The sequence below is a fragment of the Rhinolophus ferrumequinum genome, chromosome 9 (assembly GCF_004115265.2).
Source record: "Rhinolophus ferrumequinum isolate MPI-CBG mRhiFer1 chromosome 9, mRhiFer1_v1.p, whole genome shotgun sequence".
In the NCBI taxonomy this organism is placed as follows: Eukaryota; Metazoa; Chordata; class Mammalia; order Chiroptera; family Rhinolophidae; genus Rhinolophus; species Rhinolophus ferrumequinum.
Window position 1 is genome coordinate 31,185,616 of NC_046292.1, and position 13,939 is coordinate 31,199,554.

At 43.2% G+C, this 13,939-nt stretch overlaps 1 protein-coding gene across 1 annotated transcript; it reads left to right on the forward strand.

The window, feature by feature from the left end:
• The first annotated feature begins 2,450 nt into the window (after positions 1–2,450).
• Positions 2,451–10,375, forward strand: KLF17 (KLF transcription factor 17). The gene is made up of 3 exons (XM_033113509.1): positions 2,451–2,510; positions 9,045–9,894; positions 10,131–10,375. Exons 1-3 carry the CDS (start codon positions 2,451–2,453, stop codon positions 10,373–10,375), a joined length of 1,155 nt encoding a protein of 384 aa, XP_032969400.1.
• The last annotated feature ends 3,564 nt before the right edge of the window (positions 10,376–13,939 follow it).

Below are 13,939 nucleotides of genomic sequence, written 5' to 3' on the forward strand. Positions count from 1 at the left end.
ATGGTAACTGGAAGAGGCATCAAATGGAAATCAGACATGGTCCATAGAGGTGATACCTGAGCAGGTATTCTCCATAGAAGCAGAGCCACTATTTCTCAAGGACCTGCTCTCAGCCCCAACCCATGCTAGTAGCTAGAGACACTAAGGTACTTAAGACTCTTGTTACCCAACCTGTTACAATAGAGCAAATGTCCCTGCATTCACCAAAGGCCCACTTGTCTATTTGTACCCTGAGTCCTGTCCTTTTGTACCCTGAGTCCTGTCCTTTTTTGACTTATCAGTGTTGCTCCTATAATTTTTCTCTCTCTCTCTCTCTCTGCTTCGGTATTGGTTTCTTTTTATTGGTGGATCCCCGTCAGCCTCCCTTAATCCCCATTCCAACTACCACCTCATTTCTCTGGCCCCATTCATAGAAAAACATCTTTGAAAGAGTTGATTATAGTGTCTCAGTATCTCCATCTCAGCAGCACCTACCTGTTTTCTTTTCCCCACTCCAGTTAACTTCTATCTCCTCTGTAACTGTTTTTGTCAAAGTCGCCAAAGACCTCCATCTTGCCAAATCCAATAGGCACTCACCTGGTTCTTAGCAACATTTGATGCAGTCGAACAGTCCCTTTTTTTTTTTTTTTAAGATTTTATTGGAGAAGGGGAACAGGACTTTATTGGGGAACAGTGTGTACTTCCAGGATTTTTTCCAAGTCAGGTTGTTGTCCTTTCAGTCTTAGTTGTGGAGGGTGCAGTTCAGCTCCAGGTCCAGTTGCTGTTGTTAGTTGCAGGGGGTGCAGCCCACTGTCCCTTGTGGGAGTCGATCCCGCAACCTTGTGGTTGAGAGCCCACGGGCCCATGTGGGAATCGAACCGGCAGCCTTCGGAGTTAGGAGCACGGAGCTCCAACCGCCTGAGCCACCAGGCCCGCCCAACAAGTCCCTTTTTTTAAATACAGGCATGTTGAAATATGTATCCACTCTAATGGCCTTATAACCACCATGTCTAATGCTGTAAACACCTAAACTTACATTTACAGTTCTAGCCTCTCCCTGAGGATATTTAGTAGCCATCTCAAAACCAACGTATCTAAAATGGAATTCTTATTTCAGCTGCTTCCAAAGCTCTTCCCATATTTCCATATCCCCATTGGTGCAGTCATCACTCAGTTGCTCAAGCCAATAATCTAGGAATCATGTTTGATGCCTCTTTTCCTCCCAGCCCTTTCCCATTCCAACCCATTATTAAGTCCTATCTCATTTAATGTAAAAATATTCTCTAATCACCATCACCAACCTCCACCAAATACTGACATATTTTTTGGCGAGATTCTTTTGCTTTCTAATTCGTGTTCCTGCTTCCATCTTGTCCCCTATAATCCATAAACCTCAAAGTAACCCAATGACTATTTCAAAAACTTAGATCACATCAGTTTCCTGCTTAATATCCTTCAGTGGCTTCCTATCACTTAGAATAAAATCCGAACTACCAGCCAGGATCTTCAACACCCTGCCCGTCTCGATCCTCAGCTCATTCTTCTCTCCTGCCTGCACATATCACCGAGGTCGCCTGGGCGTCCTGATTTCCCTCTGGCACGGCAACCAAGTTCTTTCTTGCCCTAGATCCCTCCAATCTTCCTATGCATGACTCCTTTTAGGCCCTTAGTTCTCAGCTCACATTTCAATATTATGTTTTTTTCCATAGTACTGGCCACCATTTATAATTATTGACTTGATTAAATTCATTTGTCTGCTCATTTAGGATGAAAATTCCTGAGAGCAAGGACTTTATTCTGTCTTGTTTGCCATTGTATCCCTAGTTCCAAATCACAGAGCCCATCACGATAGGTACTGGATAAGTATGGTAGAATAAAGACATTGTACCACGGAGCTCCCAGTCTTGGGTTTGTACAAGGGACAGAGAGGTACCTGGCAAAGAAGATCCAGGCCTCTGGGAGCTTATGACAAGAGCCGTAATCTGGTGGGCTGGTAGTGGAGGCTCTCCTGTCTGCAGAGATCCTACACCCCATCTGCCATTCTCTCCAGCCTCCTTCCCCATTTCTCCACTCAAGAGATCAACAAAGCCTGGCTGGAACTCTGAAACCTCGGGTCCCCACCCCCATTTGGGCCAAGCAGAAATGCTTAGGCTTAAGGGTGGATGGGGAGGTAGGATGGGATAGACCTAACACTTATGGAGTGGTCAAGGTAAGCGGTCCTGTTAGTGGCCCTGCTGAGTCTGGACAGGCTGAACCCGGCAGGGTGGGGCAGCCTCCGCTGGGTGGGTCGAAGGGTGCGGCCTTTGGCTCCGCCCCCCCAGCGCGGCGGGAAGTAGAAGCCGAGCGCCGTGATTGTGGCGTGGAGGTGCAGCGACAACTGACCTGCGACGCCGTGGCGGCGGGGCTCAGCTCTCCTCGGATGTGGTTTGGACCCGCACACAGTCCCGAGGTGCTGTGGATCCCAGGCTGAGATGGAGCAGAAGGCCCAAGGGCTGAGCCACTGGCCGGCAGCTCAGCACCAGTTCTCAGAGGTGGGGCGGGCGTCAGCCCCAGGGCAGGGCGTGGGGGCTGGAGTAACGAGGCTGCGGGAGTGGAGGGAAGCAGACCCCTGGGCATTAGGAGTTGAAGGAAGAGGTTGGGAGGGATGGGAGATCGAGGACCGAAATCGTGTGTCGTTTATCGAATTAATACTCACCGAGCCTAAGTAAGAGCCTGTGTCGGGCGCTGGGCGTGAAAAGGTCCCAGGAGAGGGATCTGAGTACTGAGGAAAGGAGACAAAAGTTAGGAAGTTAGCGGGAAACGGGTAGGAGGAAAAAATTAAATATTTATTGGAGCCCTTCTAAGTGGTAGGCCTTTGCCAGACCCTGGGAATACAACGGTGAGTTTACCATAAGACACTATACCATTTTATTGATAAATAGCTTAATGATTAGCAGTACAAATTGTTGTGATGGAGAAGTACAGGGGCCACGGGAGCAAATAGAGATGTTTAATCTGATTTAGGAGGCCAAGAAGACAGCTACGGATTTGGTCTGGGACTGGAGAACTGGTTCGGTGAAGGGTTTGTGGGTCCTGAGACCAGAGACAGGATACCGCTACCTTGGAGAAAGTGAAAGATGGACTATGGGACTGAAGGCCAAGAGAGTGACGGGAGAGTGGCCCAAGGGGAGGGGAGGCAGGGACCCCCGCACCATCGCGGTCGTGCGGGGCTTGAGTTGGTCATTCCAAGAGCAGTAGGAAGCCATTGATGAGTTTAACCATGATCAGTCACAATTAGATTTGAATTTTTTTTAACCTAGATTTAAATGTTTTTAAAAGAGTCCCCTGGCGAATGTGGGCAGAATTACAGGCAATAGTTAGAACGCCGTGTGATAATCCGAGCAGGAATTAAGATGGCGGCCCCACAGAGAGGTGAGAGTGGAGATGGAAATCCTGGAGATGTTTTGGAGGTAGACTCTACAATGTGGTGATTACGTGGATCTAGGTGGTGAGGCACACCCAGGACAACAGATTTCTAGCCTGTACAATCAAGTGAGAATAGTGGTGACATCTGAGAGCGGAAAAAGATGAGAAGAAACAGGATTAATAGATTAACCCCCCCAACCCCCCACCCCGGGGGTGGGTTGGGAGGGGTGCAAGGACGCTCCTGTGTATTGGACAGTCCAAAGTGACTGTGGCTATTCAAACGGACTGAGCATTAAGTAACTGGAAGATTCAGGAGAGGTCTGCCCTGGAGCATCGATTTAAGAATAATTGGAATGTAAACAGAAATGGATCATTAGCATGAGAAAGATTGCCCGAGAGTAGCTTAAGGAAAACCTGCAAAGGAAAAGGAGGGCTGGAGAGAAGGGAAGGAGAAAAACTAGGCAAGAGCGTCATTGTGTTCCTGAGGCCAAGGGAAAGAACCATTTCAAGAAGAGTGACTTCCCAACCTCAGAAGCTCCTGAGAGGTCCAGCAAAGAGGAGTCTGGCAAGGTTTTGGACTTAGTGACAGGGAAGTCATCGGTGACCTATATTTGGGCTGGTTCTGTGGAGAGATGGGGCCCTGAGTGAATTTGGGGGAATAATAAGGCCAAGGTAGTGGTGAAGGTGTGTTTCGCCATCTCCAAAGATTTTTACCTATGAAGGATCAGGCAAATAAAAGAGGGCCATTACTGAGAGGGAGGGAAAAGGGGCTGAGCACCCCAGAAATACCCATCTAAAAGACATTTGAGGGCTATAGTGTGCCTACTTTACGCTAGATGCTGAGCATATAATGGTGAATAAAACAGGATTTCCCCAACCCTTCTAGGATTTAAAAAAAATTGTTTTCCCTCCATAGTCAAAACATTATCAAACCTATCAAAATTAGTGATAATCTCTTAATACATCTTAGATGCAATTATTATTCAAATTCCCCTAGTTGTTCCTAAAATGTCCTTTAGAGCTGATATGTTCAAACCAGGATCCAATTTAAGACCACACACTGCATCTGCTTATTACGTCCGTTGGGTCTCTTTGAAATTAGAATAGTTTTCTTTTTTCCTGACTGACTTTCTTTTTTCATGATCCTAATTTTTTTCTTATAGACTCCATTTTCTGGATTTACCAGATTGCTTTTTCATGATGTAATTTAGCTTGATCATCTATCTCTTGTATTATCTCTTAGAGTGAGATCTTAAAGCTTAATTGGGTTCCTGATTTTTGGTAAGACTGCCTCATAGGTACAGTAGGCTTCATCTTGCATTACATCAGAAGACTCATCTGGCTCCCCACAATTTGGTGACACTAGGCTTGGTCCTTAAATTAAGGTCGCAAAAACCCTGTTGGTCTCTATTCAAATTTATTTTTAGGCTTGCTGTCAGAAAGTAATCTGTGTAATGTTACCTTGGCTGCATCCAAATGATCAGTTCCCCAGCAATCATTCAGCTACTGGTTTCAACCAAATATTTTTTCCTTGATCAAAAGTTTTTTTAGGGGTTGTAAAATAATGATTTTCTAATTCTACCATTCCTTCTACATTTATTAGTTTGTATTCTTCTGTAAACTACTGGAATTAGTTGGTGATTTTGAAATAACAGTTTCCTACTGGAAAGACAGAATAAATACGAAATTCTTTCACTTCAGTTCACAATGGCTGACACTGGGATAATAGCTTACCCTTTGTCACTTTTGGATCGTGAGTTTTCAGATTCAATCTATTAAAATCAACAATCATTGTTCTTTTTGATTCTCAAATTTTCACAAATTTGGCCAGTGGGGACCCCTTCTGTGTCCTTTTAAAAAACATTTTTAAAAATTGTGGTAAGATCTACATAACATAAAAATATCATTATAACCATGTTTAAGTGTATGGTGGCATTAATCATATTCACATTATTGGGCAACTGTCACCACCATCCATCTCCAGAATTTTTTTCATCTTCCCAAACTGAAACTCCTTAACCATTAAACTGACTTCCGAATCTCCTCTCCATCCCCCAGTTGCTGGCAATCACCATTTTACTTTCTATCTCTTTGGATTTGACTTTCGTAAGTACCTCATATAAATGGAATCATACATTATTTGTCCTTTTGTGACTGTGTAATCCACTTACAGCATAAGTCTTTAAGGTTCACTCAGGTTGAAGCATGTAACAGAATTTCCCTCCATTTTAAGGCCGAATAAATATTATATTAATATGTATATATCCTATTTGTTTATCCATTACCTGTTGACGGACACTTGGGTTGCTTCCACATTTTGGTTATTGTGAAAAATGCTGCTTACCAGGGGTGTACAAAATGTTGCTGACCAGGGGTGTACAAATATCTATTCAGTCTAGTCCCTGATTTTAATTATTATAGGTATATTTCCAGAAGTGGAATTTATGGGTCATGTTAATTCTGTTTGTAATTTTTTGAACTGCCATACTGTTTTCCATAGTGGCTGCATCATTTTACATTCCCAAGTGCACAAGAATTCCAGTTTCTTCACATCTTGCTGACAATTTTTTTTTTATATTTGTCATTTTAATGGGTGTGAAGTAGTATCTCATTGTGGTTTTGATTAGTGATGTTGAGCATCTTTTCATGTGTTTATTGGCTATTTGTATGTTTTTTGAGAAATGTCTAGTCAAGTCCTTTACTTTTTTTTAAGTGTGTGTTTCCAGGACCCATCAGTTCCAAGTCAAGAAGTTGTTTCAATCTAGTTGTGGAGGACGCAGGTCACAGTGGCTCATGTGGGATCCAGCCGGCAACCCTGTTAAGAGCACTGAGCTCTAACTGACTGAGCTAACCGGCTGCCCCAGTCCTTTACTATTTTTGAATTGGGTTGTTTTGTTTTCCTGTTAAGTTTTAGGAGTTTTTAATATATTCTGGATATTAGTCTCTTATCAGATGTGTGATTTGCAAGTTTTCTCCCATTCTGTTGGTTGCCTTTCTACTGCTAATAGTGTGCGTTGATGCACAAAATTTTTAAATTTTGAAGAAGTCCAATTTTGTCTATTTTTTCTTTTGTTGCCTATGTCTTTAGAGTCATAGCTAAGAACGATGTGGATATCCAGTTATGTCAGCCCTATTTATTGAAAAAACTGTCTTTTCCTCATTGAATGGTCTTGACACCCTTGTTGAAAATCATTTGACCATATATGTGAGGGTTTACTTCTGGGCTCTGTTTTTTTCTGTTGGTTTATAAGTCTATCCTTAATGCCAATACCATACAGTTTTGATTGCTGTAGCTTCGTAGTAAGTTTTAAATCAGGAAGTGTGAATTCTCCAATTTTGTTCTTTTTCAAGATTGGTTTTGGCTATTTTGAGATTCCATATGAATTTTTGGGTGGATTTTTCTATTTTTGCCAAAAAACGATTTTGATGGAGGTTGTATTGCATCTATACATTGTTTTGGGTAACAGTTGACTGTTAAGTCCTTTAATCCATGAACATGTCTTTCCATTTACTTAAGTCTTTAATTGGTAGTTTTCAGTGATTGAGTTAATCTCTTGGGTTATTTCTAAGTATTCAGTTCTTCTCAATATCATAAGTTGAATTGTTTTTCTAATTTCCTTTTTGGATTGGTTATTGTCAGGGTATAGAAACAACTGATTTTTGTGTGTTGAATTTGTATCCTGCTCCGTTGCTAAATTTGTTGATCAGTTCTCAGAGGTTTGTGTCAGTGTATGTGTTCTTCAGAATTTTCCACATATAAGATTGTATTATCTGACAACAGAAATAGTTTTACTTCTTTTTCAATTTGGATGCCTTTTGTTTGTTTGTTTGTTTGTTTATTCTTGCCTGATTGCTCTGGCTAGAACTGCCAATACAATGTTGAATAGAAGTGGTGAGAGTGGGCATCCTTATTCCTGATCTTAGAGGAAAAGCCTTTAGTCGTTTACCATTGAGTATGATGTTGGCAGTGGGTTTTTCATAAATGCCTTGTATTATGTTGGAAGATTCTTTCTATTCATAGTTTTTGTTTGTTTATTTGTTTTTTAATCATGAAAGGGTGTTGGATTGTTTCAGATGCTTTTTCTGCATCAATCGAGATAATGTTTTTTTTTGTTTGTTTGCTTTTATTTTACTTATGAAGGATATTAGGATACTACATTGATTGATTTTCATATTGAATCACCCTTGCATTTCTGGGATAAATTCCACTTGTTTGTGTTATATGATCTGTTTAATGTTCTGATTGATTTGATTTGCTAGTTTTTTGTTGAGGATTTTTGCATCTATATTCATAAAATATCTTGGTCTGTTGTTTTCTTGTGATGTTTTGGTTGGGCTTTGGTGTCAGGGCAATTCTGGGCTCATAGAATGAGTTAGGGAAATATTCCTTTTTTAAATCTTTGGGAAGAATTTTAAAAACAGCGTTCTTCTTTAAATGTTTAGTAGTTTAAACATCTAAAGTGTACAGCTTAGTGAATTATCCTGGAGTAAAGACCTGTGAAATATTGCCACACCACAGAAGTCCTTCGAGCAACGCTTATCATTGCCCTCTCCCTCTGCTTTAATATAACTTGTAGCCTATTGTCTGGATATAACTTCCTTGAATTTCTCTCTTTCTGCCCTGTGATCCTATAGTTGTTGTAAAGGCTGAAATTGCTTTCTTAAGTTTTCTTTTTTTAAAATTTGTGTTTGTTGCTAATTTTTCTTTGATCTGTGGCAGCATTTTTCGGGTAAATTTTCTTTTTCTTTTGGAAAATTACAATCTCTAATTTCTTTTCTGATGTTTTAGTACCTTTTATGGATATTGTCTGTATTTTTTAACTTACGGTTTGGTTTTCATATTTGAATGGCTTGGTCTGTTCTCTACTGCCCCAGTGGAGGCGTGGATGGGAAATAATGGAGGTAGCTTTCCCAGTTTTCCAGCTCAAGAGCTCGCTCTATTGCTACAACAATGGACAATTTCTTTTTAAATATGTTTTTTTGGATCCTATCTTATTTCAAGAGGTTCTACCACCAATCCCTTCTTTTCTTCCCCTCATATCAGTCTGTCATCAAGGGATACTGCCCCTGAATTTCAAGACAATCCCCACCCTTTTAAAAATTGATTTTTAAAGTCTGCCTCTTTTTCTTACCTCCTCCAATCCTTGATCTCAGACCTGCCCACAGCAGTTCCCACTCAGGTGAGACCCTCTTCTGTAGGTAAATATTTGCAGATGGTTTCTAAGTTTTGCTAAAGCCAGGACTCATCTGAAGCCTCCATTCTTCCTACCTTTGTGGCTTTCTGCACCCATTCTGCTGGTTTGAGATGTTCTTTCACTCTCACATTTAAACATAATCTGGAGTTTAAGGGTTTTCTCAGAGTGGTTGAAGGTATAGATTGTAGAATATTTTATTTGATCTTTGTTGCTTTTTATGCAATAAAAACCAAAAACATGCCAAGGAGGAAAAGTGGCATGAGTCACACCCAGGCTTCCACTGCGTTATCAGCCAGACCTGCATGTTAGAAAAGCCCAGGCTGGAGAATGGCCTGGAGGCAGGATAGATCATTCAGGCCAGAGATGACGGAGGCCTGGATTCAGATGCGATCCGGAGCTGGGGAGGAAGGACATGGGACACTGTAATTTGAGCGAGGGTGAATTTTATCTTTCTCTCTCTCCAAGGATACTGAGAAGTCAATGTGCGTCTTGGACATAGATCTATCTCCCGGAAACAGTGGAGTGCACACCTCTTGGAACCATGACCCATCAGGCATTCAACATTTCCCTCAGTGCCCACAGCTGGAGAATGTCCCCTTGGTCCCTGCTGAGGCACCCAGGCAGAATGCAAGTGAAGTGGGGCCCCAGTTCAGTGTGTTGCTGCCTGAGCATGGCGTGAACTACTGCCCCCAAATAACTCTCACTGCTCCCCAGATGATTTGCTATCAGGGAATGTCTTCCTCTCAGCCAGGAATGATTTTCAAGGGGCACCAGATGATGCCCTTAGGAGAGCCCGATATATCAGGGATGGCCATGACCTTCAGTGGGATGCCCCCCAATGAGCCTCCCGTCTCAGCTCCCACTGGAATCCCAATGACGTCCCACATCAGTGCACCAACAACGCCTTACTCGGGCCCTCCAACCGTATCTGCTAACAGAGACTCTTTAACACCTAAAATGTTATTGGCCCCAAGCATGCCTTCCACTGAGAGCCAGGCAATGCTCCCCTCTTTGGCTCAGATACTGTCTCCTAGAGATCTCCACAACTATGGAATTCCCCCAGCTGGGTCCCCATCATTGCTGGCTTTAGAATCCTCGGACTCTTTTGTGAGCCAGCCAGCCTCCCAGGAAGACCTCTTCCTACCCAAGCAGCACATACCTGCTCCACGTAGAGCAGAGCAGAACTCCAAGGCCCAGGAAAGGGCTTCTGAGAGGAGGTCCCCAGTTTTAAGGCCTTACTGCTGCCAGTATGAGGACTGTAGAAAAGCTTATACTAAGCGCTCTCACCTCGTGAGTCACCAACGCAAACACACAGGTAAATGAGGTGTCAGACAGGTGGGGTGGGTTGGAGGAGTCACTGGGCTTTAGATTTGTGCTGGACCACTGGTTTGTAAAGGTTGGAGATTAGCCCCCATCCTTCGAGCTTGGGATCAAGCTATACTGATTCCCCAACCTTGACTGCTCTGCCTCATAGAATAAGACCCCTACCTTCCTATCTGCTGGCCTAAATTCCTCTAATTCCTTCCCTCCCTTGTCATCTTCTCTCCCCAGGTGAGAGGCCCTATAAATGCAAGTGGGAAGGCTGCACGTGGTCTTTCTTCCGTTCCGATGAGCTTGGACGACATACGCGGATACACACCAGATACCGACCCCATAAATGTGATCAGTGCAGCCGACAGTTTATGAGATCTGACCATCTCAGGCAACACCAAAGGACTCATTTACGGGCGTCAGGATCCCCTGACATACAGGCCATCGATGGACAGATAGCTGGTCCTCCTGCTCCTGGTCTTTAGTTCAACCTCCTCTTCCCCTCATTTTCGCTTCTCCACCCAGGTCCTGCCAGCCGCTGACCAGCTAGGTATAGGCTTAGATGAAGGCCGAGAAAGATTATGGGCAGTGTTGAAGCCCATATGTGCTCTGGACCCAGTCAGCCACTCTTCAAAAACTGTCTTGGATGCCCTGACCTCTCTGGGACCACCTACTTTTGCTGAGTTGCGCCACATGGGAAGATGGAGCAAAGTAGAGATTGGGAGCTTTATTAAAAAGCTCTTTATCTTACGTCACTCCCTAGCTTGAAACCCTTTAGTGACTCTGCTTTGTCTGCTACAAAAAAACTAAGTTCCTTATCTTGGTCTTCCACAGTTTCCAGAATTAGGCTATGTTCAAATCCTGAATTTACCACTTACACTAGCCATGTGACCTTGGGAAAGGTATTTGATCACTATGCCGTGTTTCCTCTTCTGGTAAAGGAATAAAACAGTATTAGACTGTTTTGGACACATCTTATATATTGAATCAGATTCTGTCCAGCACTCACCAGCCACATGCCTCGAATTTCTGTCTCGTCCCACTACTTCCAGACTTGGAAGGGATGTCCCACCACAGGGCATGGGATCTGGCACCAGTAGCCACTAGCAACCCAGAAATGTAGGGGAGTTACTGCTCCTGGGGTAATGTTTGACTAGTGAGAGACGGAAGAGAGCCAGGCAGATTAAATTCCTTCTTCCCTGAATTGCTGCTAGGCACCATTTCTCCAAGTAGTACAGCCAATGGGGAGATCTCCCAAGTAGCCAGTGGACACACCTACTGTGCCGCTTCGATGGTTGTCGTGAAGCAGGACCTCACTTGCATTATTTCCCATTCTTCCTGCTTGCCTCCTTTTTCTCACTCTCAGTGCTTTGGGTTTACACCACCCAAATAAACATCGATACTTAGTTCTCGTTTTAGGCTCTGTTTAGGGGACATGAGACCAGGGCAGAGAAGTCCGAAGTCCACTATAACTTCTTTCCTCTCTTTACAGAGCCCAGGTAATTGGACTACCAAATACTGGGGATTAAAGGGCCTGTCCTGCCCTGCCCCTCCCCTGGGATTGAGGGCATCCTGCCTATCCTGGCAACTCAGCCAGGTAGTTCAGAGTCTCATTTCTGGACTTCTCAGCCAGCCATTTTACTGAGCAGCAAACGAATAATAAAGGAACGGGCCCAAGCTTTCAAATGACAGAGCTGGGATCCCAGCCAGGATCTGTCTACTCCAGAGGCAGACGTCTTAACGAGGGGATGGGGTCTACCCTCGGTGCAGTGGCCATGGAGGAGAGGAGCACCTAAAGGGGAAGGTCCGAAAGGTGACCCTTGAGCTCAGCAAGCAAGCATATGTAACATCTAAGTAACCTCTTAAATGTTGAAATTGAATAGGTGAATGAAGAGGAAAGCGAATTCCAGGTAGAGCCAACACGACCTGGCAACTGCTCGGACGAGAGTCGGTCTGCAAGCATCCATTTGGCAAATACTTTTGTGCCCACAATACAGCATCACAGCTGTGGGGACTCATGGTGGAGGGCACGGAAACAAGGAAAGGGTGTGTCAGGGATGAAAGTGCCGGAGTCAGAGCTGAGGAGCTGCCGTTTCTTGGATGTCTACCCTTGGTCATGCCCGGTGTTGGACGCTGAAGACTCAGTGCATGGCAGAGCCTTGCTGCAGGGCAGAAAGATCACAAAGATTTGGAAAGCGCTCAATGCTGCCAAGGAGAAGAGCTGAACCTTTGTGGACTTGAACTTCTGGGCATCTGGGAAAGTCCCACAACCTTGGCTGTGTGTGCCCCTGCCCCTCTCATCCCTACCCTAACCCTGTGCTGCATGCCCCTCTCATCCGTTCTCCTAGTGGCCCCCATGTAACTGGGCTGGGCCTCCAGGTGCCTTCACCCAAATGCCAAGCAAGAGCAGTAGATAATGAGAAAGTTGGGGAAGAGGGCACTTGATTATGACTCAATTTCTGGCCATAGGGACTGAGGTCTCAAGTACCCAAGGTCTCTTTAATTCCCACCTGGGCTCCCTTCCATGTTGAGGGGGTGATTGGAAGAGAAGAAATGTATCTCTCCTTTGACCAGTGATTACACTATGCCAGGCTGGCGCTAAGCCTTTCTCGGTATTGTCTTTTTCAACACCAGGCAGGACAGTGGGTGAGAAAGACATTGTGGGCTCTTGAGTAAAGCCAGTAAAATCTGAACCCTGTCTGCCATTTCCTGACTGGCCTTGGGCACTTAATTATATCTGTTGCTTCAGATAGCACGTGGGGCAAGAATGATGGATTCAAGCTAAAGAGATACAGTTAATCCCATTTAAAAGTGGTTTCTTTACCTTAAGGGAAAGGAGGGTTTTAGTGCTCTGGGTGAGAGTTGAAGGAGGCTTGAACCAGGGTGTTGGTTCAAGCGGAGGTGGGAGAGTAGAAAAATTGAAAGATAAGTGGATTTGGTTGACGGAGTGGTCAAAGATGACTCAAGTTTTTGGCTTGTGTTATAAATAACAAGAAGAATGAACGAACTTCATTAATTTATTTTCTATTTTTTATTGTGTTCTCTGTTGTACATGCAAAAAGTATTTGTGTACATGCAATTTAAAGAATAATAAAAATAAAAATATTTACCCTTTATGTTATTTGAGAAAAAGTACTAACACGTTTGAAGTCTGATCACATCCCTCCATGGAGAGAGGTAACCACTATCCTGAATTTTGGTTAATCTTGTCTTTGCTTTTCTTTGTTCTTTTACCATATATGTATCTATTCTTAAACTATAGTGATTGGTTTAATGTGATTTTGAACTTGACGCCATTTGGGGTTTATCGAACTTCAGAGGCTTATTGTCTTAATAAAATTTGTAAAAACTTTGGCCTTTTTGTCCCTCCCCTCCTGACACACAACTCCTGACACATAATCTTCCCATATAGTAGACCTCTTGATATTGTCCCACAGGTTACTGACGCTCTGTCCAATTTTTTTTCAGTCTTTTTTTCTTTCTCTGCTTCATTTTAGATATCTTCAAACTAACAGATCTTTTCTTCCACAGTGTCTAATCAGTTCAACCAGTGTGTTTTTCAGATACTGTATTTTTCATCTCTAGAAATTAATCTGGATCTTTTTTGTATCTTTCATTTCTATCCTCTATCTTCTTAAACATATGTAGCATAGTCACAATATATTTTAAATGTCCTTAGATGCTAGTTCCATCATGTTTGTCATTTCTGGATCTATCAATTGATTTTTATCCTGGTAATTGTACTTATTTTCCTGCTTTAAATAACTGATAATTTTTTACTGGATGCCAGGCAATTGTGAATTTACGTTGTTGGTATTCTTTTAAATAGTGTTGACTTTTACTTCTGATATGCATTTTACTTCTAAGAATTTATTGGATCCCTTTGAGGCTTAATTTTTTTTCCTTTGGACAGGCCCAGAACTGCCTTTTATCTAGAGCAAATTTTGCCCCACTCACTACTAAGGCAAATTCTCGAAGATTCTACCTGATCCCTATGTTATGTCTGCATTCTGGCTAGGGGGAACAACTATTTCCAGCCCTGTGTAAGC